This window comes from Gossypium hirsutum, chromosome D11, assembly GCF_007990345.1.
Source record: "Gossypium hirsutum isolate 1008001.06 chromosome D11, Gossypium_hirsutum_v2.1, whole genome shotgun sequence".
Classification (NCBI taxonomy): domain Eukaryota; kingdom Viridiplantae; phylum Streptophyta; class Magnoliopsida; order Malvales; family Malvaceae; genus Gossypium; species Gossypium hirsutum.
In genome coordinates, this window is record NC_053447.1 from 10634679 (window position 1) to 10661230 (window position 26552).

At 34.1% G+C, this 26552-nt stretch overlaps 2 protein-coding genes across 14 annotated transcripts; one reads left to right on the forward strand and one right to left on the reverse strand.

The window, feature by feature from the left end:
* Positions 1 to 5398: 5398 nt before the first annotated feature.
* Positions 5399 to 9060, forward strand: LOC107912314 (ATP-dependent Clp protease proteolytic subunit 5, chloroplastic). 3 transcript variants are annotated; one of them, XM_016840423.2, is made up of 9 exons: positions 5399 to 5843; positions 6128 to 6247; positions 6355 to 6469; positions 6563 to 6655; positions 6770 to 6815; positions 6913 to 6985; positions 8223 to 8257; positions 8362 to 8450; positions 8662 to 9060. In XM_016840423.2, exons 1-9 carry the CDS (start codon positions 5716 to 5718, stop codon positions 8869 to 8871), a joined length of 909 nt encoding a protein of 302 aa, XP_016695912.1. In that variant the 5' UTR covers positions 5399 to 5715; the 3' UTR covers positions 8872 to 9060. The 3 variants fall into 3 exon arrangements, with proteins under 3 accessions (XP_016695912.1, XP_016695913.1, XP_040961941.1); XM_016840424.2 differs by having other exon boundaries at positions 5447 to 5843; positions 8599 to 9060; XM_041106007.1 differs by having other exon boundaries at positions 5447 to 5843; positions 8606 to 9060.
* Positions 9061 to 11163: 2103 nt separating this feature from the next.
* Positions 11164 to 12774, reverse strand: LOC107912315 (probable WRKY transcription factor 35). 11 transcript variants are annotated; one of them, XM_016840431.2, is made up of 4 exons: positions 12549 to 12774; positions 12367 to 12462; positions 12102 to 12239; positions 11164 to 11862 (listed from the first exon to the last, which is right to left on the reverse strand). In XM_016840431.2, exons 2-4 carry the CDS (start codon positions 12444 to 12446, stop codon positions 11277 to 11279), a joined length of 804 nt encoding a protein of 267 aa, XP_016695920.1. In that variant the 5' UTR covers positions 12447 to 12462; positions 12549 to 12774; the 3' UTR covers positions 11164 to 11276. The 11 variants fall into 11 exon arrangements, with proteins under 11 accessions (XP_016695920.1, XP_016695917.1, XP_016695914.1 ...); XM_016840428.2 differs by having other exon boundaries at positions 12102 to 12242; XM_016840425.2 differs by having other exon boundaries at positions 12102 to 12279.
* Positions 12775 to 26552: the final 13778 nt, after the last annotated feature.

The following is a 26552-nucleotide window of genomic DNA, read 5'->3' on the forward strand; positions in this document are numbered from 1 at the left end:
AAGATATTATCTTTGATATAGTAAAATAAGAAAATAAAGCGACAAAAAAGAGAAAATTTTGGAGTTATGCCAACATTGAGAAGTATATTATAACATATTAGTTCAAGAAATGATTAAATTGCAAAAGTGAGAAAAGTTTTGTTGCCCAAGAGTAAATACTCAAAATTTGAGGGGTTAAAGTGTAAATATGAAAAAATTGAAGGACCAATCATGTAAATATTTTAAGGGTGGAATGATCAAGAAACTAAGGAAAATGGATGGATTAGGACCAAATTGAAAAATGTGAAGAATTTTGAGGGATTAAATCGTAATTTTACCAAATTAAGTGATGACTCAAGGATGAAATTTTAAAAGATCATAAAGGGCAAAATGGTCAATTAGAAGAGAGAGAAATCTAGAAGATAATGATGATGTTGGAGATATTTTAGATTAATTAAATAAATAAATATTAGTTTATTAATATTTTAATTTGATTTTTAAATGATATTTTATTAATTTATTATTATTTTATTTAGTGTATATATATATGGAAGGAAAGATGAAGAATCATCATCTTCTCCCATGCATTCCAACGTATGAACAGAAAAGAGAGAAAGAAACTTTCTTTTCTTTACAATTTGGTCCTTTCACCAAAAAATTACCATTTTCATCTAGAAATCAAAAGAATTTCCATATCCATCAAGAGAGAAAGATAACAAGGAGACTATGGAGAGCTAGAATATCAAGTTAGATTCAAGAAATAGAAGCTGGAGGAGAGAGAAAATCAAGTTAAAGATTGAAATCAATATGACAAGGTAAGAACATCAAGATTTTAATATATTTTTAAGTTTGATATTATTGAAAAAGTATGGAAATGATGTTAATGTAAAGTTTTCGTATATATGGTCCTATGTTCTTGATATGTTAGTTAAGAGAAAATAAGAGAAAGTGATGAGAAATAGTGTAGAGAAGGAAAATAAGGGTGTTATAAACATGGTAATAAACATCTTGCACTAAAACAATTTTGGACAGCAACAGTAGGTTAAATTTGAAAAATCACCATAAATTACGGGAATCAAATTAGAGGATGAAAAAAATATGGAATTAAATCTTATTAAGTATAGTTTCTCATAGAAGAAACGTTGTAAGTAATGGAATTGTAAATCATGAGATATAATAAATTTTGTGAGACAAGGTCAGAATGAATTCGGGTTCCCCTATTTTGAATTTTAAAAATCATAAAAAATTTAATAAAAATAATTAGAGGCTTAAATTTATATGTTTAAAATCCTAAATGAGTCTATTTTCAATAAAAACAAACAGGAACATCATCTAAATTCTGTAAAAAGAGATAATTAAGTTTTAGTGAAGAAGGGTCGGAACTATCAGACAGCAGAACAGAGGTGACTTTAAAGAATAAAATGTACTTATTGGATAAACCAAAAATTATGAAAATTTTATGGTAAGAAGATATGTGAGTCTAGTTTCAGGGAAAATTAGCGGATCCTAATTTGGATTTTTTATCTCAATATAAAAATAATTTAGTGACTATGACTTAAATGGACAGCTTTGAATAAATTTACAAGTAAATAATGAAATCATAGATAATGTTACTTATAAGCATGTTATATAAATTAAGGATGTGGAATGGAGAGGAGGAGGAGGAATATATATATATATATGAATGAATATTCAGCTAGCATGGATAATTTGCACGTTTTAGGCTCAAGGACTAAATTGAATAAAAGTAAAACTTTATGGGTAATTTTGTAAAAATTTCAAAAATGACCAAATTGCATGAAATGGATTTTTTATTTATTTAAATTACAAAATTGAATGAAATTAGAACAAGATCGGGTGAAAACATGTTTTAGGGATTAAATTGAAAAGTGTTGAAATTATGAAAATTTTGATATTTTATAGAATTCATGGGTTGTTATCAACATGTATAGGAATAATTAGGCTTAAACCAAGGATTAAAATTACAAGAATTTATTTTTCTGATCCTAAGGATTAAAATCGTCATTAATTAAAAGCTTAGGGGCAAAATGGTAATCTTGCCTAGAGCACTAATTGAATGTATCAGAATATGAAATGAATGAAAATGACGATTAAATTTATTTATAAAGATCTGAATGACTCAAATACGAGACTTGAACGTGGAAAAGAAAAAATATCGGATTAGTGAAATTGTAAACACGAACAAGTAACGAGGTAAGTTCGTGTAACCTGAATTATATTCTTAAATGCTTGAAATGTATGTTATTGATGTGAATATGATTTAAATGTTCATTGAAACATTGATATAATTGATAAAAAGGGGAAGAAATCTCGGTTGAATGAATGGAAAATTCGATGGATCTTTGAAAAGGAATTGACGGTAAAAAGGATCTAGCTTGGACGGGTGATCCTATCCTGATATAGCCCTCCCAAAGAATATGTGTGAAAAAGATCTAGCCCGGACGGGTGATCTTGATATAGCCCTCCCGAAGAATATGTGGAAAATAGATTTAGCCCAGACGGGTAATTCGAATTAGGGTCTGAATTTAGCCTGAACTGGTAATTCAGATCCAAGCTCATTAGAGTAATTGTCATTGCAGGGGATTTAGCCTAGACTGGTAATCCCGACAATACTCTATGAATTTATATTACAGGGGATTTAGTCTGGACTGGTAATCCCACTGTAAGAAATGAGATTAGCGGGAGTGTGCTCTCTTACAGGGGATTTAGCCTAGACTGGTAATCCCGCTGTAAGAAATGAGGTTTGCGAGAGTGTGCTCTCTGAATTGGAAAATGTGCGCACATGAATATGAATTGACGGGCCCGAATTTGTACACTAAAGTGTACCCCTAAAAATCCATCAAAATTCTGAGAAATTCAATGGGATAAAAATAGAAAATGATAAGTACTTAAAATCATGAAATTAAACTTGAAATACATAGAAATGATAATTATTTGATATACTGAAATATGACATGGAAAATACATGTATGTGAAACTTGCCTGATAATTATGCATATTCAAGATTATGAACTGCTACTGGAATAAATATACATTGAACTTATAAAAATTATGGTACATGAAATATTGTCATAATGAATTGAATGATTTATATTTAAGAAGAAACAATAAGAAAATGATATGTATCATGACATGTAAATATGAGATTATCTTTGATACGTTGATACAAGGAAAATTATGTGTATTAAGACGAGTAATAAATTTAAGTGAGACATGGCGAGAAAATAAGTTTGTCAATATTAAAGTACGCTGACCAATGTTGTTGCTTGAAGTTTTGGCAAGAGCCAAATTACTGTTGAATGGTAATATGTTTAATTATAAGGTACATTGGAATGGTAAGTGCTTAGATGAAAATATAATTGAGCTTATGAAAGAGTGGAAAGGTTTCAGTTATGCAATTTCTTATGAAAAGATTTGTTATGTGATACGCCCGTATGAGTCCTGCACCTAATTCGGAAAAAAAAATTCTAAAATCTATATATATATATTTAGGATTTTGCGAAAAATTCTCTATGATTCCATTTAATCTCAGTAGGTTCCTAATGAATGTTTTGGGCTTCGAGGGCCCAATAGAGGGACGTTATGATTATTTTCAGAATATGAATAATAAATGACTCAGAATTATTGAAAATGTTCAGTAAACTCCGGTAATGCCTCGTGCCCTATTCCGACAACGGATACAGGTAGGGGGTGTTACAAAATATCCTCAATTTATAAAAAAATGATTTCAACGAAAATCTTATCACTTTTTTTTCATTTCTTTTTTTGCGAAAACTCTTATTATCATATTGTCTAATAAAAAAGCTCCACTTTATAATAATATGTATTAGTCGAATATCACACACGTAAATATATATATTAAAACAAGTGATATAAAAACATAATTTTCACAAAAAAATTATTACTAATTATAATGCTAATTACTAACTATTATTCTATAATATATCCAAGTAAATGGACAATACATTTTAAATAAACAATCAAGGATTTCATTTTCATCCAATACATTAGCTAAATATTTTATCTCCATTCAAATTATCCTAACAGGGTTTATTAACCACTTGGGTACTATATTTACTTAATTTTCTTTCAAATAATTAAAGAACTAACTTAATTTAATTATTGAGTTATATTCTTATGCCAATAATTTGGACCAAATTGATTATAAACAAACTCAAATTTTGGCTACCCATGTTAATTAGGTATATTCCTATCCTAATTACAAATCAAAGCTTGACTTATTTAAAGTAGATCAAGAGTTATTCATTCCTATTCATTCTAGACCTAAAATGTAAAGTCATTTTTCAATTTTTTTTTAGGTTTTGTTAGATTAATAGTTAATTACAATATTATCAGTAAATAATTAAATCTCTATTAACAATTAAAAGAATATGGAAATTAAAAAAAAACTCAATTAACTAAATATGGTATCCACAAAATCCTAGAAAATTTTGGGTAAATTATACCCGAGGTCACTAAACTATTACGTTTTGGTCACTCAACTTCAAAAAGTTACAAAATGATCATTGAACTATTTAAAAAATTTATTTTAATTATTAGATTGTTAAAACCGTTGATGTACAACATTCAACATTCAATGTTTGCGCCAATTTAATAATTACAATCACTTTTCGGAAATGAAATATTCTATAATTACTTTAATAATGATTTAAAATTATTTTTTAGAACATTTATGTATTTTAATTATATTTGATAGTATCATGTTGGCTGATTTACTCGAACCTTGTTTTATTTATATACAGGAGAAGGCTGTTAAAGATGAGATGCTTGCATTAAATACCATTAGAATGGTGATGGGTCTTATAGGGACGGCATACGGTTTCCCTCTCGGCCTCTAGGTAGGTATAAAACTGATTCAATTTCCAGTTTTTGCTTTATTCTGATCGTCCACTAACCCATACAAGTATCACGATTCCCCTTTGTAGTCTACGGTTGCAAGCTGAATCTTTCTGCTAATGTACAACATAACAAAATCCACCCAAGATGATATCTATAATGGCATAACTTTCAACTTGGTTAAACTATGTATTCATTCCAATTTTTGATATACACAAGTTTTGCTCCCCTTAAATTAGTGAAATTTTATTACTAAAAAAAGTGTAATATATAAGTGATTAAGCATATAGATGCATATTCTTGAGTATTCAGGTTTGAGATTTTTTATTTTTTATTTTATGTGTGAATCTTAAGGTTACACTATGTGTAATTTTCATATGTAGATTTAACTTAATTAATTCAGTTTGTTGAGTTTTATCTGGACTATACCAATTCTTAAACAACCGTATTAATTTAATTTTATTTTTGTGATTCCTTAAAAAATTAGTGTTACAATAATTTGATACTTATAATTATACACATATATTTGTATTTTTCCTTTGATTCTATTTTGTCAAACTTAAAAAATAAAAACTAAATGGGTTGAAATCAGTACCCGTCCGTAATTAAAAATCGGGTCAAACAACAAGATTTGCTGCTGTCACTCGTCTCTGCCCGGGAAAAGATATTGAGGAAGTCGCTGTTCCAAGAAAAAACTAGTTCCTTGGTCTACTACACTTCCACGGAGAGCTACACACTACGCTACCCTTATCGTTCCCTCGCCATTGCCAAAAACCCAGAAGAACAGGCCTCCAAAATTGGCTGAAACAAGTTCTCCCATCTTGGTTGTTCTGACAGACAGGTTAGTTAAAGATAAGAATGGCGCACACGTGCATTTCGACATCGGCATCGTCTCTTCGGTTGACTAGCCTGCCCTTCTCTTCAAAATCAAGCACCAATCTTGACTCTCATAACTTATCTCTTCCTTTCCATCCCCTTCCTCCCAGGTATTTTCGTTTCTTTCTCTTTCTCTTATCCAAACTAGGAAAATGTAATGAAGTTTTAGATTTCAATTAAACGTTTGATTCGAGGTTCTAGAATCAAGGAGGTAGATTTTCTGTTCTTCCAACGTTAATTAAAACCCATGTCTTGAATTAATGTTTGTTTCTTTAGAAAGGGTGCAAGCCGGATTGTAATCCTGATGTGTGTTTTTTTTTTTCCTTTTTCCTTTTTACCTAATTGGCTAAAGTTTGAAAAGTACTCTTCTTTTTGTTGTTCTTTTTACTTTCAGGAAACTGAAGAAGCTATTTAGTAATCAAAAGAATGCGAGGGGTTCTCAGCCAAAGGCTGTCTACACAGGTGAGTTTTGGGCTCCAGAGAAAAGCTCTCGACATGGAATTTGGTCAATAAGGTACAAAAAGAACTGGAATGAAAATACAACCCTATGTTGTCTAACTTTTTTTTTCTAATAAAAAAAATGTGATAAAACATCAGAGATGTTATTTTGTAAATATGCAGGGATGATTTGCAAATCCCGTCGTCACCTTATTTCCCTGCATATGCACAAGGGCAGGGTGCCCCTCCAATGGTGCAAGAGCGATTTCAGAGTGTTATTACCCAGCTATTCCAATATGTACAGATTTGTTTTGGTTGTGAATTTGGCTTCACTAGACTTAGTTTTCTCTCTTATTATTTTCTTGTATTGGTTGTTTCTTTGATTGTTAAGAGAATAATTCGCTGTGGTGGAGCTGTTGATGATGATATGGCAAACATTATTGTAGCTCAGCTTCTTTATCTTGATGCTGTTGATCCTGAGAAGGTCTGTTTGGTTCTGTGCTTACCGTCTCTTTGGTTTTCATTAACAAAATAAGGAAGCTTGAATTCCAGTGTGAAAGTTAATACTTGAGCTTCTTCTTTTTTATCTCGTCAACAGGACATTGTCATGTATGTGAATTCCCCTGGAGGGTCAGTTACAGCTGGTAATGTACCTATCAAATGTATTTGTGATCGTACTGGTTTGTTTCAAATATCAAGCAATAGGCATTTTCTTTACCTGCCTGTTCTGAATTTTCTTAGGTATGGCCATATTTGACACTATGAGGCATATCCGGCCTGATGTCTCGACTGTGTGTGTCGGACTTGCTGCTAGGTATAAATTCATTGATGCAACTGTTTCTATTTATGATGCAATTATTTTTACATCTCAGTATGGAACATTAGAAAGCATTAGTTTTGCAACTATAGCTGCTTTTTCTATTATTTATGGACTATTTATTGGTCTTAACTTTGTAACTTAAACCACGTTGTTTGGTTCATTCTGACATTCTATTCTTGCTGAGAATATTTCTTAATGCGTGTAAAATATATTTTTGGCCAAATTGGTTGTAATACTCCAATTTGTTTGAGATAGAAGGGGCATGGTGATAGAGATTGTTTTATTTTTAATGTCTCCCCCACTTGATACCTGAGCTTTGCATTTCAAAGCCACATTTAGTTTACTCACTGCTTTTGGAAAAGGTTATATGCATTTGGTTGGTGTCCCAGGTGCCAGAATGTTATAGAGTAAGGCCTAATTCTGGCATTTATATCTTCATAGTAGCCTGTACGGCTGCATCTTGCCAGATGACTTGCACTCAGTTTTGATTGTACATCATTATGCATGATAACAGATTTTATGAGCACTAGGGGCTGGGTTGGAAACTGATTCTTTGGCACAAGATGGGTAAAGGGAAAAGCAGTAGCAATTGGTATGAGGGTGGTAAGGATGGGTGAAGGATTGGAGGATGGGCTGGTTCTTAACTGTGTGCTCTTTTTGCAGAAAAGAACCCTACCCTGCATGTTGTGGATTGACATTCCTCAAATAAGCTGATACTCAATTCTATGTGAATGAAATGCTTAAAGCATTTTTATTAATATTGAAATGACTTTCCTTTTTGTGATGGAATGCTCTAATTGTAATTATTGGTTACTTGCTGTCAATTTGAGATGGATGATATAAGGCAGTTTCAAGACTTTTATAAATCTCTTAGTTGCTCCTGTTAATCTAAATTCTGGCATAGGCACGCAGACAACATTCTGACGAAATAGTCTTATATTTTTTATGTAATCCTTCCTAAATGCTTAGAAGTAAGGATCGGGATGTAGCTTGACTTCTGTTAGTTATATGAGAAAGTAATGTGTTTAGTGCAAGAGCCTAATGATGAATGTTAGAAATCGCAAATCCTTTGATATGAAATATATTTCTAGAGTAAGATGTCTGCGGATGTTCTTGGGAGTAATATTTTCTATGCGCATGTGGATGCAGTTGTTTGCTATGATTAATGAGATGTATTTTGTTGTTTGTTTGTTTTTTTGATAAAAGATGTATTTTGTTCTTAAATGAGCAGCATGGGAGCTTTTCTTCTTAGTGCTGGAACTAAAGGTATCTAACGTTGGTGATTTGTACATTCATAGCTCTGTTGTTTGGTATGGTTCCCTCCAGTCTACAAAGTGTAGTTTACCCTTTGTTTTTCTTGAAACCCCCAGGAAAACGATACAGTTTACCTAATTCGAGGATAATGATACATCAGCCTCTTGGTGGAGCTCAAGGAGGTCAAACTGATATTGATATCCAGGTACGCATTTGTCTTGGCAAACCTCATGTTTTTTAAACTTTGTTTTTAAGGGGAGAAAAGAGTAGAAAAGATTAAAACAATGCAGCAGTGGTATGCTGTATGCCTTCATGGCTAGATATCAACAGTTTTGATTTGTTGAACTGTTTAGCATGTAGCTTCAATCTTGTTCAGTTGTTGTACAACACCCTGACTGTTACACACGAGTTGTCAGGCGAATGAAATGCTGCACCATAAGGCAAATTTAAACGGATATCTTGCTTACCACACTGGTCAAAGTTTGGAGAAGATTAACCAGGATACAGACCGTGATTTTTTCATGAGCGCAAAAGAAGCAAAGGAGTATGGACTTATTGATGGTCTTATCATGAATCCTTTGAAAGCACTTCAGCCACTAGCTTCTACAGCTGATAGTAATGAATAGCCATTGCGTGTTTGGTATCAATGACATGGCCTTACTCTTTAGAGATAACTGGAAATAATTGTCCACATATCTGAGTGCCTCTTTCAGTGTTGAATAATGATGATATTATGGTAAAGAAATATGAATTTTGATGTTAATTATTATATAAACAATATTAAACAGTTAATATGAAGGGTTTTCTTTTTTTTTTTTTTGCTACAAAAAGTACTGAAATTTCTCTACAGCTATAAAGCTCATGCAACATGGTATAGATTGCCACGCAGGCAGTGATGAACCGAAGTTGATGGGCCTTCCTTATACAGCCTTGACATGGCAACCATCCACCCATACTTTAGAGATATTTTAGGGTTCTCCACCATACCGGTGTGACAGGTTCATAGAAACAGTAGGACTGAAAACATCATCCAATAAAATTAACGTAAATGACTAAAATTTACTCAACACTAAGGGTGAGTTTGGATGGGCGGTACGTTTACCTGCGGTTAGTGTAAAAACAGCGGTGGCGGTGAGATTAGATATTGTAGCGATACTGTAGCGTGAGACAAAAAGTAAACTAAACATACCGCACTGCTTCCAATTGCCCATCCAAACTCACCTTAAAAGGTCTTTAAATTCTGTCACCATCAGGGCTGACGTGATATACTTTTAGTTTGGCATTTTGTACAAGGAATCTGTTAACTACTGACTAACTAAATTATCCGAATCTCTCAGCCCCTGAGGTTAGTAACAAGGATCGGCTTAGTAAAAAAAATGACGTGGCATTTGGACTTTGTAAACCAATTTATATTCTTTCTTTGTTATTTTACTCGCTTTTTCCAATGGAATCCAACCTCCTGATGTTCAGAATAAGGGTTAAAAGTACCATGTTTTAATTTTATTTTTAATATGTTTTTGGTTGATTATTCAATGTTAATTGTGAATTTTATAATTCTAATTTTTTTAAATTCGTGTTTTAATGCTTAACAGAACATTTGGGAACAAAAGGGGCGAAAACCGGAGTGTCAGAGCAAGCTACATGAGTCACACGAGCTAAACTATTCCACACAGCCGTGTGACCCACACAGGCATGTGATAGGCTGTGTTGATTTCACGAGATTTCATACTGAACAACGAAAATCATGATTTTTAGGTTTTTTGAGCATTTTAACACGTATATATGAAAAAAAATAAGAAGATCAAAGTTAGCCGTAAAAAAAGACTCAAGAAAACAACTCGAAAAACACTATTAAAGCAGAATTTGAAGTAAATTTCCATCAAGATTGAAGATTCTCATTTGATTTCTTAGGAAGTTATCATGATTTTTTTTATTTCTTTCGGTTATACGTGTCTTGGATTTTTTATTTTCAAGTATGAATTAATTTTTTAAATACCTATAAGAGATTAACCCTATGATGGATTTTGTCGTTTGATTTTTATTTTCGGTTATATGCGTGCTTAATTCTTGATTTGATATTTCTAGATTATTGATTCATTTTTTATGTGCTTAAATCGATGGATAAATAGACCCTGTTCAAGATTAAATCTTGAGTAAGCATCTAATCCTAGAAATATGACAACATAAATTTACCAAATTAGAGTCAAATTTAATAGGGTTTTAATTAAAAATAATAATTAATCAACCTCGAAAGAGATATTAATATAATTTAGGAATTTTTACGAATCAAGATATTGAGTAAAGAAATTGCATAATTTAGATGGGTAGTGACAGTTGAAACATAGGCGGATTCTTTTCTAGTATTTGTTTCTTGGTTATTAATCGATTATTTTCCTATTTTGTTATTTGTGATTTTCATTAGTTAATTAATTTAATTAATTTTAGTTTTTAATTAATCATTTGAATTATTTGATTAAAAAATAAAAAGACGATAATTATTAATATTTGTAATTTTTATGGGAATAATATTTTTATTCACCATAATTATATTATTAATTAATAAATACATTTAGTTTGATTAAATTTTTAGTTAATTTTACGAGGCATTATAAACCAAAGAAAAACAAAGATAAAAGAGGATCTTAAGCAAAGCATCCTCGCGTGAACCTCGTGCCTTCATTAATTCACACCTACTACCACCCAACAAAAGTAGCCACACCTTCTCTCTCTCTTGGGGCGTGCGTGTGTGGTTGTCTCTATCCATTAGACTTTATGGTTTTCCCTGTTTGCTAAAAAAGATCTGTTTTTTTTTATAGCAACCACGGACCTTTTGGTTGCCAAAGTGATCCAACTTTCACTTTTTGTGTGAACCCTCAAACAAGAAAAAAAAAGCAAAAAAAAAAAAGAAAGAGAGAAGATAAAAATAGAAGATGCTAAACTAGAACCATTAGTAGTGGAAGGCATAATCACTTCATTATGAACATTTTAACTACTTTTATTTTTTTTTCCTGAGACCCATAAACACTACTGATCAAGAAGGGACAACAGGAATTCCTTCATCCCAAAACTTGCTTCTCATCATCAAACTTGTGAAAGCTGAAGATATGGGTAGTTCTTCAAGCTCATCAAAGAAATCATTTTCTTCTGATTTTGGTATTGAAGATGTTGTTATATGAAGGCAAGACAGTGGCTCTTCATCCAACAGAAACTCCAGTGTGTCATGGGTTTTCTCTAGATTCCCGTTGAAGGGATCTTCTTGGCTAATGATGTTATTCTGGGGAAAACTTAATGGGGATTGTAAATAGTGAAAATGCTGCTCTTCACTTGCATCTTCATCTGTACTGCTCGTTTTGTTTTGCTCCTTTTTTACTTCTTCTGGCTCTTTTTCTGAAACCTCCGGGAGCTGCTTCAGCGTAGTAGTTGGGGGCTTATCATCATCACTATGGGTGGTTTGGGGTTCTTTAGGGGACTGTTTTAGGTCGGCGCAGTGGAGATCAGGACCTGGATGGTTATGACTAGAGGTGTAAGTGATGATAAGCATCGAGGCATCTGTTTTGCATCTTTCCACTTGCTTTTTGGCTGAACAACCTTTTGATGTGCTACACCTGTAATAGCCTCTGCATGATGAAACATGAAACCCTTATTGGGACAAAGTGAAGGGGCGGAAAAAACCCTTATTGGCTAAATTTTAAGGTGTGGGAGGAAAAATGTAGTTCTAACTCAAACTTCAACAAAAACATGCACAGAACTGAAGAAACATGATGTCAGTTTTGGATGTATTGACAAAGTAAAAAGTTTATGAGTTCATCTTAAGGACGATATAAAGCAAGAAATCGCGACGCAGAAGAAAGCACACCTGGGATAAGGAGATCCTTTGATAGGTTTCTGCCCATATTTTCTCCAGGACCATAAATCAGAAGGTGGCCCCTCGCTCTTTAGCTTTCCACCATTTTCTCCTACCTTCACTGTAACAACAATCTTCTCAACCACCTTCCTGCTAAATACAACATATCTAAGACTTAGAAATGTTATCCCTGAAATAAACCATTGCTAAAGATGTCAAAACAGCCATGTACTAGCCAAAGACTAGAAAATTTGAGTATATATTAAATACCACTAACCTTCTTTTGGATGCCTGAGTATCAGTTGGGTTGAGTTCGGAATCATCTGAAGCCAATTTTGGAGAGACAGAATCGTCCATCACCACTTCCTGTATCCTGTTGCAATGTTATTACTTACTGCCAAAATGATTAAAAGAGACAAGCAGAGCTGTTTGGAGAGTTAATGAACCTACAGTACTTACTAGTCATGGGAACAGATAAAAATCAAAAGGATTAAAGATCTCCAACCAATTGATTGTGAGAAAGATAGAAGGGAGTTAGGCAACACGACATAAACCCCCGCAACTTGCATCTTCCCTTTCTTGTCACTCATTTAATATTAAAGTTATTTTGCAACAATGCTATGCATAAATCACCAATCACTCGCCCTCCCTCCACATCCACCTTTGCAATAAAATAAAATAAAACCATCCAGACAGCTACAGCATATAAATGTGTTAGATATTTCGTGGGGCGGGGCCCATCCTCCACTCCATCGGCTTGAGCCAAGTTTTGTTCCCACACACAATCAATTTTCCACTTGCAAGCTGACAATCCTCAAATCTTATCTTAAACCAAAAATCCTGAACAAGGACACGTTTTATGACTCTCCCCAAACAAAAGCAAACCAGTTTGCTGTTGGATTTGGTGGAAAGAACATGTGTTAGAATTTCGTAAATCTCAGCAGAATCTAACTCTACACATAGAGCTTATGAACATAGCTTCCCGGGAAATGCAACAGGCGCGTATTTCAAAAGGCGGCGGGTATATCCTCTTAACTGATTGATCAATCATTAACGCTGACAAATGAGGTTTAATCTTAAATGTTTGGGATGAAACTTGATAACTCCTTTTGATTTACAAAAACATTCAAGGCAGATACATACGATTATCTGATATTGTATAGTTTATTTATTGAAGGACTTGATTTTTTTTTCTTGAAGCAGAACTGTAATACATAACCAACGTTGGTTACTTGTGGTAAAAACTCCATATCATCAATTTGGGTTTAAAATTAACTGATGCAGCTTTGAGTAAACTTCAGAAGACATTAACCAGAGTTGAGTAGGGATACAATGCGTTTTTCGTCTCAAAGTCAAAATGTAAGCAATTTTCAATCAAATACGATCATTTGAGCCATGTACATGAATGATTTGAAGAATATTGTTTGGTGGACGTCATGGAACCGACTAATATATCAAATTAACAACTTTCTATATATATTCATATATTTCTAAGAAAAAAAATGGCTGAATAGAAAGATAAACCCCAGTGGAGCTTTCAAACTTTTTTTTAATATAAAAGTAATCTGATACTTCTTGGCGTTGAAGAAGGGATAAATTTTGTTACTCAGCTTGTGCTAGTGTCACGGGGCTAGACCTTTCGTCTCACAATCCGTGCGGCCTTAGGTGATCCGTTTGCTCCAAACTCGCCTAAGTCAGCCTTTACACCCAAAAGTGAGGATTCTTTAGAACTCCTCCAAGGCACCCATTTGTAAAGCGGAAGCGATTGTGCCAAAAGAAGAACAACAGAAAGAACGCTCGCAAAGTGTTTGAGTAAATGCTCTCAATTCTCTTATTCACAAAGAATAATGAAACAATGAATGGAGTGAGTACAACTGAGGGGGAGGATCTCTATTTATAGTTGAGCTCCCCCAAAACCGACGGTCAAGATACATTTACATCGACGGATGAGATTTAACCATATCCCTTAATTTTAGGGATTTACAAGATAAGCCTTATCAAATCTAATCTAATCTTTACAAGATATGATTCCCTCTATCTTCTAATATTAGTTACCATATTAGCCCATTTCTTGCTTATCGGACCAATCAGGCTTCAATCTGACAGGCTTCTCCAATAGCTCTTTGAATCGGGCCAGTTCTCGTAGGCCAAATGATCTCCATCTGAGCAATAGACCTCCATTGGATGCATTTGGTGCGATGGTCACGGGCTTTAAACTGCGGCCCGTGACATTCTTCCCACCCATTCTCGCAACGTCCTCGTTGTAACTTCCGAATGGCACTGACTTGATTCGCCTTGGTCTCGTCTCGACGCCTTAGCTTTTCCCTTCCTTCGGGACTTTTGCTTCGGCTTACGTCGCTTCTTCACTCGAACCGTCCTACTCGTTTGTACATCTCGATGACAAGAAATTATGTCACTCTCTTGTCCACATTCTAACTTTGCTCGAATAAAATCCTCGTGATTCACCACCTTTGGCTTCACTTTGCCCACAGTCTCTCGGCCTCTTTGCTCAAGAACTTCAAAAGGGCCCTTACGTTCTTGCCAAGTCAACGAGTTAGAATACAAAACACTATCACAGTGTTTCGAATGTACCTTCGCATTTACTCTGGTCAACTGCCCCACATGCATCACTTCTTTTTCCTTGAAGTCTGATGCACCACCCACCTCTCCCATAGGTGGAAGCCTTGTCGATGACTCGGCCAACTCCGACACTTCACTCAACTTGAGCCTCATTGGTCCCAGCTTCAATGTTTTCATCACAACTCTTTCCTCTAAGTCCGATGACAAACTCACATCTTCCTTGGGTGGAAGCCCCTCCGATGACTCACAAAGCTCAGACGTTGCCTTTCTTTTGACTCCGGCTTGCTTTGGACAGTTCCACAACTCATGCGGACCATGGCACAAGAAGCACTTTACTCGCTTCTTTTTGCTCCTCTTTGCCCTATTGGCTTCAACTTTTCCCTTGCTCGAACCAAGCTTCTTGGGCTCCTTGTCTGCTCCATCGTTCCCTTCGATGACAGACTTCCTCGAACACTTCCGCAACCTATGCGGACCATGACACAAGAAGCACTCCACTGGCTTCTTCTCGCTTTCGGCCTCCTTGGCTTCGACACCCCTTGCGCTCGAACCAAGTACCAAGGCCTTACCCACCGGCTTCTCCTTAAGCGCGGATTTCTTCGGACATTTCTGTAACATGTGTGGACCGTCGCAAAGAAAGCATTTCAGCTTGTCCCTTTTTCTCGTGGGTTTCTTCTTCTCAACTCGTGGTTTCCCATTACCACCATTGTCGCCGTTGCCATTGCCATCAACAATATCTTCCTTGTGATCCATTTCACATACGCCCCTTTCCTCAGACTTGGAAGACTCAAGCTTGTCTTTCCCTAGACCAAGCTTGACCACTGACTCAACTACCGTCATGACTTCCGACAGCTTTTGGACACCTCTTTGTTCCACCTCCTGTCTGACCCACGGCTTTAATCCATTCTGAAAAGCAAGCAATGCTTCTTCCTCGGTCACATCTGAAACTTGGAGCATGAGTTCTTTGAACTCTTGAACATACTCCCCCACTGTGCCCCGTTGCGATATACCTTGCAACTTTGCCCGAGCTTTTTCCCTGGCAAACTCTGGGTAAAACTGTCCCTTCAACTCGCATTGGAACTCTTTCCACGTCTCAATCTCACCTTATCTTTTATCTGTGGTCCTGCCTCGCCACCATAAAAGCGCAATATCGGTAAGAAACATTGAAGCAGTGTTTATCTTAGCCGCATCATCCATGATGCCTTTGGCACGAAAATAGTGTTCCATCCTCCATAAGAAATTATCCACATCGCATGCAGACTTTGTCCCCACAAACTCTTTCGGCTTCGGGACATCCTCGTTACTGAGTGCTGCACTTGACACTCCCTTTCCCACGGCTGCTCGGCACAAGGCCAACTCTCCCTCGAGCTCCTCTATTCTTGTGCTTAAAGCCCTCGTCATGGCCATTGTTTCATCCTTCAAAGCCATCATCATGGCCTCGAGAACATCGTTTCTCTCCGTCAGCTTCTTCCTTTGGGAATCTAGCAACTCTCGCACGTTATCCCTTTGGGAAGTGAGACACGTGGTAACAAATTCCCTGGACTGCTCCCTCAAGTCATCAATGCTTTCCCCAAACGCATTGCCTGACTCTTTTGCATCCTCCATAAACTCCTCAAGTTTACCCACGCGTTCCTCAATAGCTGACAACATCTCCCTCAAAGACTTCCTCGTCCACCTTTGTTCGAACTCTTCTTTCGACATCCCAACGGTGCCTTCGAACCAACTCGAATATCACTTGGTTCAAAACCTGGCTTGGATACCACTTGTCACGGGGCTAGACCTTTCGTCTCACAATTCGTGCGGCCTTAGGCGATTCGTTTGCTCCAAACTCGCCTAAGTCAGCCTTTACACCCAAAAGTGAGGATTCTTTAGAACTCCTCCAAGGCACCCATTTGTAAAGCGGAAGCGATTGTGCCAAAAGAAGAACAACAGAAAGAACGCTCGCAAAGTGTTTGAGTAAATGCTCTCAATTCTCTTATTCACAAAGAATAATGAAACAATGAATGGAGTGAGTACAGCTGAGGGGGAGGCTCTCTATTTATAATTGAGCTCCCCCAAAACCGACGGTCAAGATACATTTACATCGACGGATGAGATTTAACCATATCCCTTAATTTTAGGGATTTACAAGATAAGCCTTATCAAATCTAATCTAATCTTTACAAGATATGATTCCCTCTATCTTCTAAGATTAGTTACCATATTAGCCCATTTCTTGCTTATCGGACCAATCAGGCTTCAATCTGACAGGCTTCTCCAATAGCTCTTTGAATCGGGCCAGTTCTCGGAGGCCAAATGATCCCCATTTGAGCAATAGACCTCCATTGGATGCATTTGGTGCGATGGTCACGGGCTTTAAACTGCGGCCCGTGACACTAGAACCCACACCATACAAATCCATCTCTAATTAAATTTATAATAACATTAAGGTCCCGAGCCGGCGTTGCTTTATTTCAGAGTTTAAATTTTGGGTGCCATAAACTGCCTGACCATTTCAATATTTTTAATTAATGATAACAAAGTCTGACAGGTATGGTCGAGATGTGGCAATCCTTTAGGTAAAACAAGGTGCTAAATTTCTATGACAAGCTCATTCACCGCCGACTTTACATTGCGTTCACTTGTTAGGATTTTTTGTAAATATTTTGCTAATTCAGGATAAATCATCATTAACTTACGCTTTTATCATTTACGTCAACTAATAAACGATGGCCCTTATTTACACTTTGATTTAGCTCAAAGTTGAGGTAGGTTTTTTTATCTAATTTAATGACCTCAATTGCTTTTCTTTTAGAAATGTTTATTTGCAAATAATTTTGTTTTATAATTTAAAATGATATTAATCATTACATAGATTAGCATCTTTTGGTATATTGAAAAAGATTATATAACAATTCAGAAAAATATCCCACGCTTATACTCATAACATGAGAAATTTATTTAATATAGTATATATAGAGAGTAGCAAAATGACTTGGAAAATATTTGATATTACATGAGAATGTGAGAGATTCTAAAATGATGATTTGTAAGTCAACAATCTGCCATCAAATATCCACCGACGATGTTTTCTAAAAATATGATCAATGAGGCAAAGCAAACAAGTTGAATGCTTTTTCGGCTTCTCAATCATTCCATTGAAGTCAGTATGTGCAGTTTAATAAGTGCTCCACATATTGGAAGAGATTAAACCAACGTCAACATAATGATTTCTTCAAAACTCAAAGGACATTTGTAAATAAACCTACAAGCAACCTTTAATATAATTTGATACAGTTAAAATATCATGTGGAAGATGGTAGAGGCAATATAAGTGGACGGAATGTGATAGGTGTATTGATGGCAAAACCATGCACAGACTGAACAAATGTTTGATTGGTTTTATAAAGCTAGCAGCTTGAAAGGTAAATTTGAAGAGGAGAATTTGGAAGGCGGAGAACCTCAAACGAACAATTTATTTTTTAAGTTTCAAGTGGATAATATGAAAGAAATGTTTCTTAAGCATGGAAAGGGTTTGAAAAGGTAGAACCATGGACACGTTTGGACTAAATGAAATCCAAATCTATTTGGGTAATATTGATGAGAATCACTCTTCACGCCTAGAATACGACAAGTTTGAAAAACATTATTGATACATAAAGAGAAGTAGCATAGGTGGAAGAATCACTTATAGAAGATTATGATTATGATAAAATGATAATGAAATTTTAAACATTCAATTAATTAGTCATTTCCAAGAGGCTTTAGCACTTAATTGTGGTGGCATTCAATTCCCTGTTAGAGTTTCAAAATGCAGAGATGCATTGGCTTCCATTGATTGTTTTTGTTTAGAAAATAGTTCTAACCAATTCATCTCCAATGCCATCGACCTTTAAATTTCATATTTGAATAAATAAGTTCAAGTCAAAGATGGAGAGAAAATGGGTGTATCTAGTGACCTAACTTTACGAATTTATTCGTGGAACATAATAATGAAGAAAAGGAGTTATAAAGAATAGTCAAGCCATTTCTTCTTGATTCTGAATGAGATGGGATGAAAAAAAATGTTTCATAGGATTGGATATCGAATTTGTTTGAAGAGATGGAACCATTGACATGTTTGGATTATATGGATCGAAATTCAAGTTTACTTGGATAATTGTAATGGGATCCCATTTTCTCACCTAAAATATGACAACTTTTTAAAATATTGTTATTCCATAAACAAAAGTAGTATCAGTGGAAAATCACTCATAAAAGGTCATAATTATAGATATTTTAACTAATTAATTAAGTTATTATTTCAAGGAGGGTATGACACCCGACTACCATGGTGATTAGTTACCAATTAAAGTTTTAGAATGCATAAATGTGTTGCCATATATTCACTTTAAAAAAGAAAAGATTTTAGCAAATCCATATCCACAATGCTATTGGTGCTAAATCAAATGGCTTTATTAATAAGAGAAACAAAATGAGAAAGGGTAAGGAATAAGTTCATGTTTGAGACAAAGATAACAAAAGAGAAAACAGACACATTTAATGAGATGGCTTGTGGATTTTATACATGAAAAACATAATAATGAAGAAAGGGAACATAATATCAAGCATGATCAACAAATGTTCAAGGTCCATCTAGATAGCCTATGTGTCTACATAATGTGAGATTGGAGAGCAGAATAATTATCAAATGAGATATTAGAGCTTAAAATCTTATTGCAAGAGTACTAGTGATGGCCAATGTGTATGCATTGTATGATACTGATAAGTAGAAAAATTCTGTGACTTTATTAATAAAATAGAGAATATTGTTTCTTATTGCACTAATCATCTCATTGGAGCAAGGAAAACGCGAAATCTATTTAAAAAATAGATTTGTTGAGGTATGAACTATGAAGTTGGTGATATATGTTTCTTTATTTTGTTTTAGGAGGTGGAGATTATGGTAGAGCAAATGAGAGCATTTTGTTTAACCAGACCATTTTTTTCGAATCGATTTAACCGACTTTAACTTAAGAAAACTAATCCGATCAACTTTAGTTGAGAAAACCGATCAAACTGAACCGACTTTGATTTAGTCAGTTCGGTCAGTTTTTTTGGTTAACTGACCTTGAGTTATTGGGTTGGATCTATATGGTTATATATCTATTATACATTATAAACTATAAATACATTATAAACTATAAATATATCAAAATTCAAAAATCGATAATCAACTGAACTAACTGATTAAACCAAGGTCAAAGCCGACCAACTCATCCTACCTGACTAAATCGAAACCAAAAAATTGAATGGGTCGATTTTTTCGGGTAAAACCAAAAATTGCTCTTCCCTATGGTAGATTTGTAATAGTAATTATAACACATCATAATTATATTTAGGGATAAATCTTAAAATTATATATGAACTGATGCGATCCCGGCTCCATCGAATGATCCGAGTCGTTTATGTGTACGATCGTTAAACAAGAAGTAGCGTTCGTTAAAATAACTTGATTTGAAAATTTGAATGAATATGGAAAAAGATAACAATATTGGGTTCAAATGGTAAGTTCAGAATGTTTAAGGCTTGTTGATTGAAAGGAAGTAAGAAATAAAAATGGTTCGGGATGGAATGGAGTGAATTGGCTGAAGGTCAAACTGAACCAACACTATATTGAATGTTGACCCGAGGTTTATAAGACATTTAAGATGAAATTTGTGAAGGAATTAGGACCTTGACCCATTACCTAGGGAGGTAAGAACCAGAGGTATAATTTTTGGGTGAATGCCACACTCGACTCGAGTGATAAGTTCAAAAACAGACTAGTTTGACGCCACTGACAACAGATAAGCAAAGCTAAGTCCTTGAACGAAATTTGAGAGAAGAAATCTCACCAAATAACTCAATATCAATTAAAAGTATCAAAAGTCTCCAATACAACTTATGAGCTTCATATTTATAGCTCAAACACATTGCCAGCCGAATAGACAATTAAGTACATGAATAGTCAAATGTATTCAGCTTTAATGAGCTGAAACTTCCTTGAAATTTCTAGGTAACATCCTTGTGCATGTAGAACGTGAATGGTCAGCTTCTAGAGGCCTTGGATTCAGCTAATAATACCAAAAAATGTTAAATAAGCTGAATGGAGTTTGCAAGGTTCAGCTAATGTGCGTATGGAGCTGAATTAAAACATGAATGTGTTTAAGGAGCTGAATGGGGGCATGCATGTATTTTGGGAGCTGAATGGGGATGCTAGATTCGACCAATGTATTTAGATGCAATAAAGAGCTGTTTTGATCAACTGAATAAACTTGGAATTTTAATGTCCAGCTTGGGAAATCTTGAAGGCAGCTAACTTTTGGCCGAATAGTCACTTAGAAGAACTCAATCATCAGCAATCTTGATTAAATCATCATTCATGCATGAGAGTCGTGTAACACTCCTAACCCGTATACGTCGATAAATTAGAGTTACGAAACGTTACCAGATAAAACGCAACTTAACACTGACATTCAGTAGAATTCAAGAATTTTACATTTATATTAAATTAGTCAAATACGAAGTAAGTATAATTATAAATTTTACTTTAACCTTTTATAACAACCAATATATGTGCCTATTCACTAAACATATAGATCCAAACATTTATATGCTCATCAAATACATATAAATAAATGTTCATAAACTTATCCATTACATATAACCAAAATCATATATATCAAATGCATATAATCACTTAATTTAACAGATTCACCGGCACTTAGCCTGCTAGGCTTATAGCCTGATTCAAATCACCGGCACTTAGCCTGCTAGGTTTATAACCTGATTTAGATCACCGGCACTTAGCCTGCTAGGTTCATAACCTGATTCAGATCACCGGCACTTAGCCTGCTAGGTTTATAACCTGATTCAGATCACCGGCACTTAGCCTGCTAGGTTTATAACCTGATTCAAATCACCGGCACTTAGCCTGCTAGGTTTATAACCTGATTCAGATCACCGGCACTTAGCCTGCTAGGTATAGTCTGAATAATTTCACTGGCAATAAATCCGATTGGTATTGAGCTTTAACAAAAGAATCTCAATTCACAGAAGTTGTATCTCATATTTGTATATAAAATCCACATAAAATTCAGCTCAATATTCATAACTTATATCTTTAAAACACATGGATATATATAAATCCCAATAATCAAATCTAACTTAAATAATTCAATAATTCAACCGAAACACATTTATATATATATAACCTCATACTTTAGATTCCACTACTAATATCATAATATTTAACTTATAATATACTATGTACTTTTAACATTTGAATTCCATATATACCTATATAATTTCATATACCTTTTCAATACAAGATCTTATACATGTACATATATACATATTTGAATCTAACAAATATATATTACTCTATGCTAATATTCGAAACAAGAACTTGTACTTTTATACATTATACACATACATATTCGAAATTAACACACATATATATAAATATAATTTCATACCTATACTCAATATAATTATTTATTCATATATATATATGCTTATTCAATCCAACTTATACAAATATTTGATACATATATATATCTTTATATATATATCTATTCGAACATCATGTAAACATATAAAACAATTAACATTAACTAAATTAAAACTTTATTGACATATATACATACCTATGTTTGAATACATCACATGCCTATAGTTCCATACCCAAATTATTTACAAAGACATTGATGTATATATATTTGTATATTCATACTCATTCGAACCTAACACATATATACATAATTTTCATACTTCTCATTCGATTTATATACTTTTAATTTTAACTCGACATAAATACATTTGATATTCATACATGTAATATAAACTGATCTAATAAAATTAAATAGCTAATAAACTTACCTCGGATATCAGCGGACACGATCGACTATTCAACTACTTTCGTTTTTCCCCGATCCAAATCCGTTTTCTTCGTTTCTCGATCTAAACATATTCAAATTTAACCTTTTTATTCATCAAAACATTCAATTAAATCCAAAAATACAACAATGGGGAAATTACCATTTTGCCCCTAACATTTTACACTTTTTGCAATTTAGTCCTTTTTACACAAAACACAAAATACACAAACTTTGCCCACACCAAGCTAGGGCCAAATGTTCCTTATCTTCATACAAGTCCACATAGTTCATTTATTTCACATTTTAATCCCTAAAAAAATTCATTTTCACAATTTAGCTCTAATTTCTCAAATTCACTAAAAATTCAAAAACAAAACATGTTAATCTATCACATTTCTTTCATTTTTCATCATCAACTATCACAATGTTCAAGCATTCATCAATGGCATATTTCAAAATCATCAACAATTCACAAAATTAAGACATGGGTTTTGAAGTATTCAAAGTAACGATCTCAAAAACGTAAAAATTATCAAAAACCGAACAAAATTCATACCTTAATCAAGCTTTGTAAGTGCCAAATATTCCAAAGCTTTAAACCCTTATTTCTCTCTCTTAGTTTCGGTAAAAAAAAGAGATGAAGAACATGGTTTTAAATTTGTTATATTTAACATATATTAACCATAATATTTAATTTACTTAATTAACCTTTGTTAAAATATAATATATAACACATATTATAAGGTCATTCTTGACCATTGCCATCCACTCACCTAATGGTGGACTAATTGCTTCTTAAATCCTCCAAATTATAAAGACAACAACAAATAGATACTTTCAAATTTAACCATTAAATTTTTATTTTACGCGATTTAATCCTTTTATTTAATCGGACACTCAAACGACGAAATTAAAACACGAAAATTTCATACAATTAAATTCACACATAATAAACACACAAAATAATATTAAAATATTTTTTTGACTCGGACTTGTGGTCCCGAAACCACTATGTCCGATTAGAGTCAAAATCGGGCTGTTACAAGCCGTCCATTGTATGTACCTAGAACAAATTAAAAACAACAAATTAAATGAGTTTAAAACATATTAAACTTCAGCAGCAGCTGAACTCATTCAATTTAGCTCATAAATTCAGCTAAAGTTAAGACAAATTAAATGAAAGTAGCAATCTGTACACATTTATAATATGTACTAACTAACACGCATTAAACATAAAATGTGACACTTTTAACACAAATAATTGAGATGTCCAGATTTTGACAAATTAAATACTCAACATTTATTTAAGCTGAATTAACTAATTAAACTAACTTAATTAATTTATTCCAACAACTATGTAAAAGCATAAATTAAAATAAATCGAAGTTCAAGCTCAATGAGCTAGAATCAGCTCGAATAAAGCTCCATTGAGCTGGAACAAACTAGACCAGCTTGTAAAAGTTTGCGAATGACGCCTGATGAGCTGAACCAAATATGTTTCCGGGGCGTGGTTGTATCATCCCCCCTTCTTCGAAGCGACTTGTCCTTAAGTCAAGCCTCTTATACAACCCTTTACGGTAGCATGGAATGAATAGGCTCACAAAATCCTGGAAAATATTATCACTTGACAAGGAGAGACATTATCAACGTCATAAGAAAAAGATCTAACAAAATGATGAGTTAGGAATATTAAAACCCATTTCAACCGTTTATTACATGCTTGAGCAAATGAACAACGGCCGAGTTCAAAGTAGTTGACAAATCTTACCTTTTCAAATGGAGTCTCCTTGTTTGGCAATAATGAAGGTTTAGGAGTTAGTTCGAAAACCATAAGGAAATTAATTAAATAAGCACTTACTCCACATCTTTCTCGATCCAATTGATTCAATCGTACAAAATTCTTACAACCGAACTCGAATCTTTTCCAAATTTCTTGGTTCAAGCAAAGTAAGCTTTCACAGCAATTCAACGACCACACATTTTCAACATTATCAGGTAAATAAAAAAACCATTGGATTCATGATCTTGTTCCATTGAAACTTGTAGTGGGCGTTTGCCTATTGATTCACCAACAGATTTATCAACAAGAATAGTCTTACCAAAAAAATTCCAAAAGAAATGTAGACACCATCAACTTAATCATTTCATCACAAACAAATGAATGGAAATCTCGTACAATAGACCCTTGCAATGAAAATTGAACGATTGGGTCTTCCAAAATCGCATTATCAGCATCAATCAAAGCAGATAAATCACTTTTAAATAAAGCTGAACAGTTAAACACATCACGATTTAAATACTTTGCAAAAACCAATTCTTCGACAAGATGTTTATTTCCAACCGAATAGGGCAGAGAGATTTTAAAGTTCTCATGAGCCATACCTTGTTTACCTCGAAGAATGGAAAAACAAGGATCATTTTTACCTTCGTCGATCATCATAAATCTTCTTTCCTTGGACGTGTAATGCAATCGAAGCTCCTTGGTGGAATTAACCTGAAATGATGGAAAAATACAAAGACAACGAGCTTGTTGGTTAGTCAAAACACCTTTCTTTTTCTCACTCATTTGTCTTTCACTTTTTTTTCCTTGCTCTTTTTTTTCTCACAATCTCGATTATTTTCTCTCAATCTCTCTTCTTTCTTTTCTTTTGAATCATTGTTCTTTTCTTTTTCACTCTCTTTCAATTCCTTTTTCTTTCTTTCAAACTCTCCATGGATTGTTTTATTCTTTGTTGATCTTTCCACACTTGTTGTGGAGGCAATAGGGCTAAAGTGATGTTTTTGCCTTTCTTCTTGAACGAATATTGGTTAGAGAACCTATCGTGTTTGACTCGCAAATCAAACTGCCACGGCCTCCCAAGCAGTAAATGGCCCGCATGCATAGGTACAATGTCGCACAAAATCTCATCTTGGTAATTTCCAATTGAAAATGGAATCAATGCTTGTTTGGTGATTAAATGCTAAAGTTACATATTTGATGTAACTAAATTGGTTAATTTATGAGAATGCACCACTAATTTTGCCATATTTATTGAATTTTTTGCAGGAATATAATTTGGGGCAAATAGAAAAAGAAGGAAACAATTGGGCTGGATTGAAGAAAGAAGCGAAAAAAGAGGGCCAAAGCAGAATTTTTCTAAGATTAATTAGCTGAAATTTTTAACTTAGTGGGAGATTATTTTGGGATTTATTTTATTATGGGATATTTTTCCTTTATTTCCTATGACTAGTTGGCTCCTAATTTAGTAAATCCACTAGTATAAATAGAGCTTGTATTGTTTATTTATTCATCAATCAAAAATATTAAGCTTTTATCTGTCAATTCTCTCCTTTATCTGCCAACTAAACCCATTTTCAGCTTTCGGCCGAAATTAGCCTCGTCAAAACCAGCGAGTTACGAACCCGAGCCATTTAACTCCTAAAATTCCAGTACTTATTACTTCTCCGGATTAAGAGTATGATTTTGTCAACTCATAAAGTCAGATCAACACTAAGTCAAAAAAAAGACGTCGTTTGATTTAGTGTGGTTAAACGTACAGTTAGAATTCCGAAAGGAACGTTCCTAATCGATTTTCTGTAAACACATTGGCGTGCCAAGTGGAGATTGTTGTTTGGTTCCGTCAAGGAAAGTAGTAACCGAATTTAAATGTCCCACGCGGTTGAGGGCATTGGTTCGAGCTAGGCTCTTCTAGAACGCAAAGCTGCCGGAGTTCTAAATCACGAACATTTCGTGGTTGTTCGATCGGTAAGAATTAGTTATTGGACGTTCCATAACTAATTTACACAAGGAAGAGTTGGTTTCCGAGGCGTCCTTGGTAGCTATAACTAGCTTATTGGAAAAGAGGAGTTCATCCAATTTCGAGGATCGGTTCAAAGACGAAGAAAATTCGTGCCTAAAGCTGAACTCATTCTAATTAATTTTTCTTAATATTTATTTCACGGTTTTTATTATTCTGTTTTCAACTTTTACTTTTGACGTTATTTTTCTATTAATTTCAGGTTTTCA

Excerpts from the sequence above, each read along its gene's own strand:
- LOC107912315 (XM_016840425.2), bottom strand. The coding sequence starts at position 12,412 with ATGATTCCGAACTCAACCCAACTGATACTCAGGCATCCAAAAGAAG. Across the intron at positions 12,280-12,366 it reads ACTCAGGCATCCAAAAGAAG|GGATAACATTTCTAAGTCTT; the intron begins GTTAGTGGTATT and ends GGTTTATTTCAG. Across the intron at positions 11,863-12,101 it reads AAAGGATCTCCTTATCCCAG|AGGCTATTACAGGTGTAGCA; the intron begins GTGTGCTTTCTT and ends TTCATCATGCAG.
- LOC107912314 (XM_016840423.2), top strand. The coding sequence starts at position 5,716 with ATGGCGCACACGTGCATTTCGACATCGGCATCGTCTCTTCGGTTGACT. Across the intron at positions 6,986-8,222 it reads TGTGTCGGACTTGCTGCTAG|CATGGGAGCTTTTCTTCTTA; the intron begins GTATAAATTCAT and ends TTAAATGAGCAG. Across the intron at positions 8,451-8,661 it reads AAACTGATATTGATATCCAG|GCGAATGAAATGCTGCACCA; the intron begins GTACGCATTTGT and ends ACGAGTTGTCAG.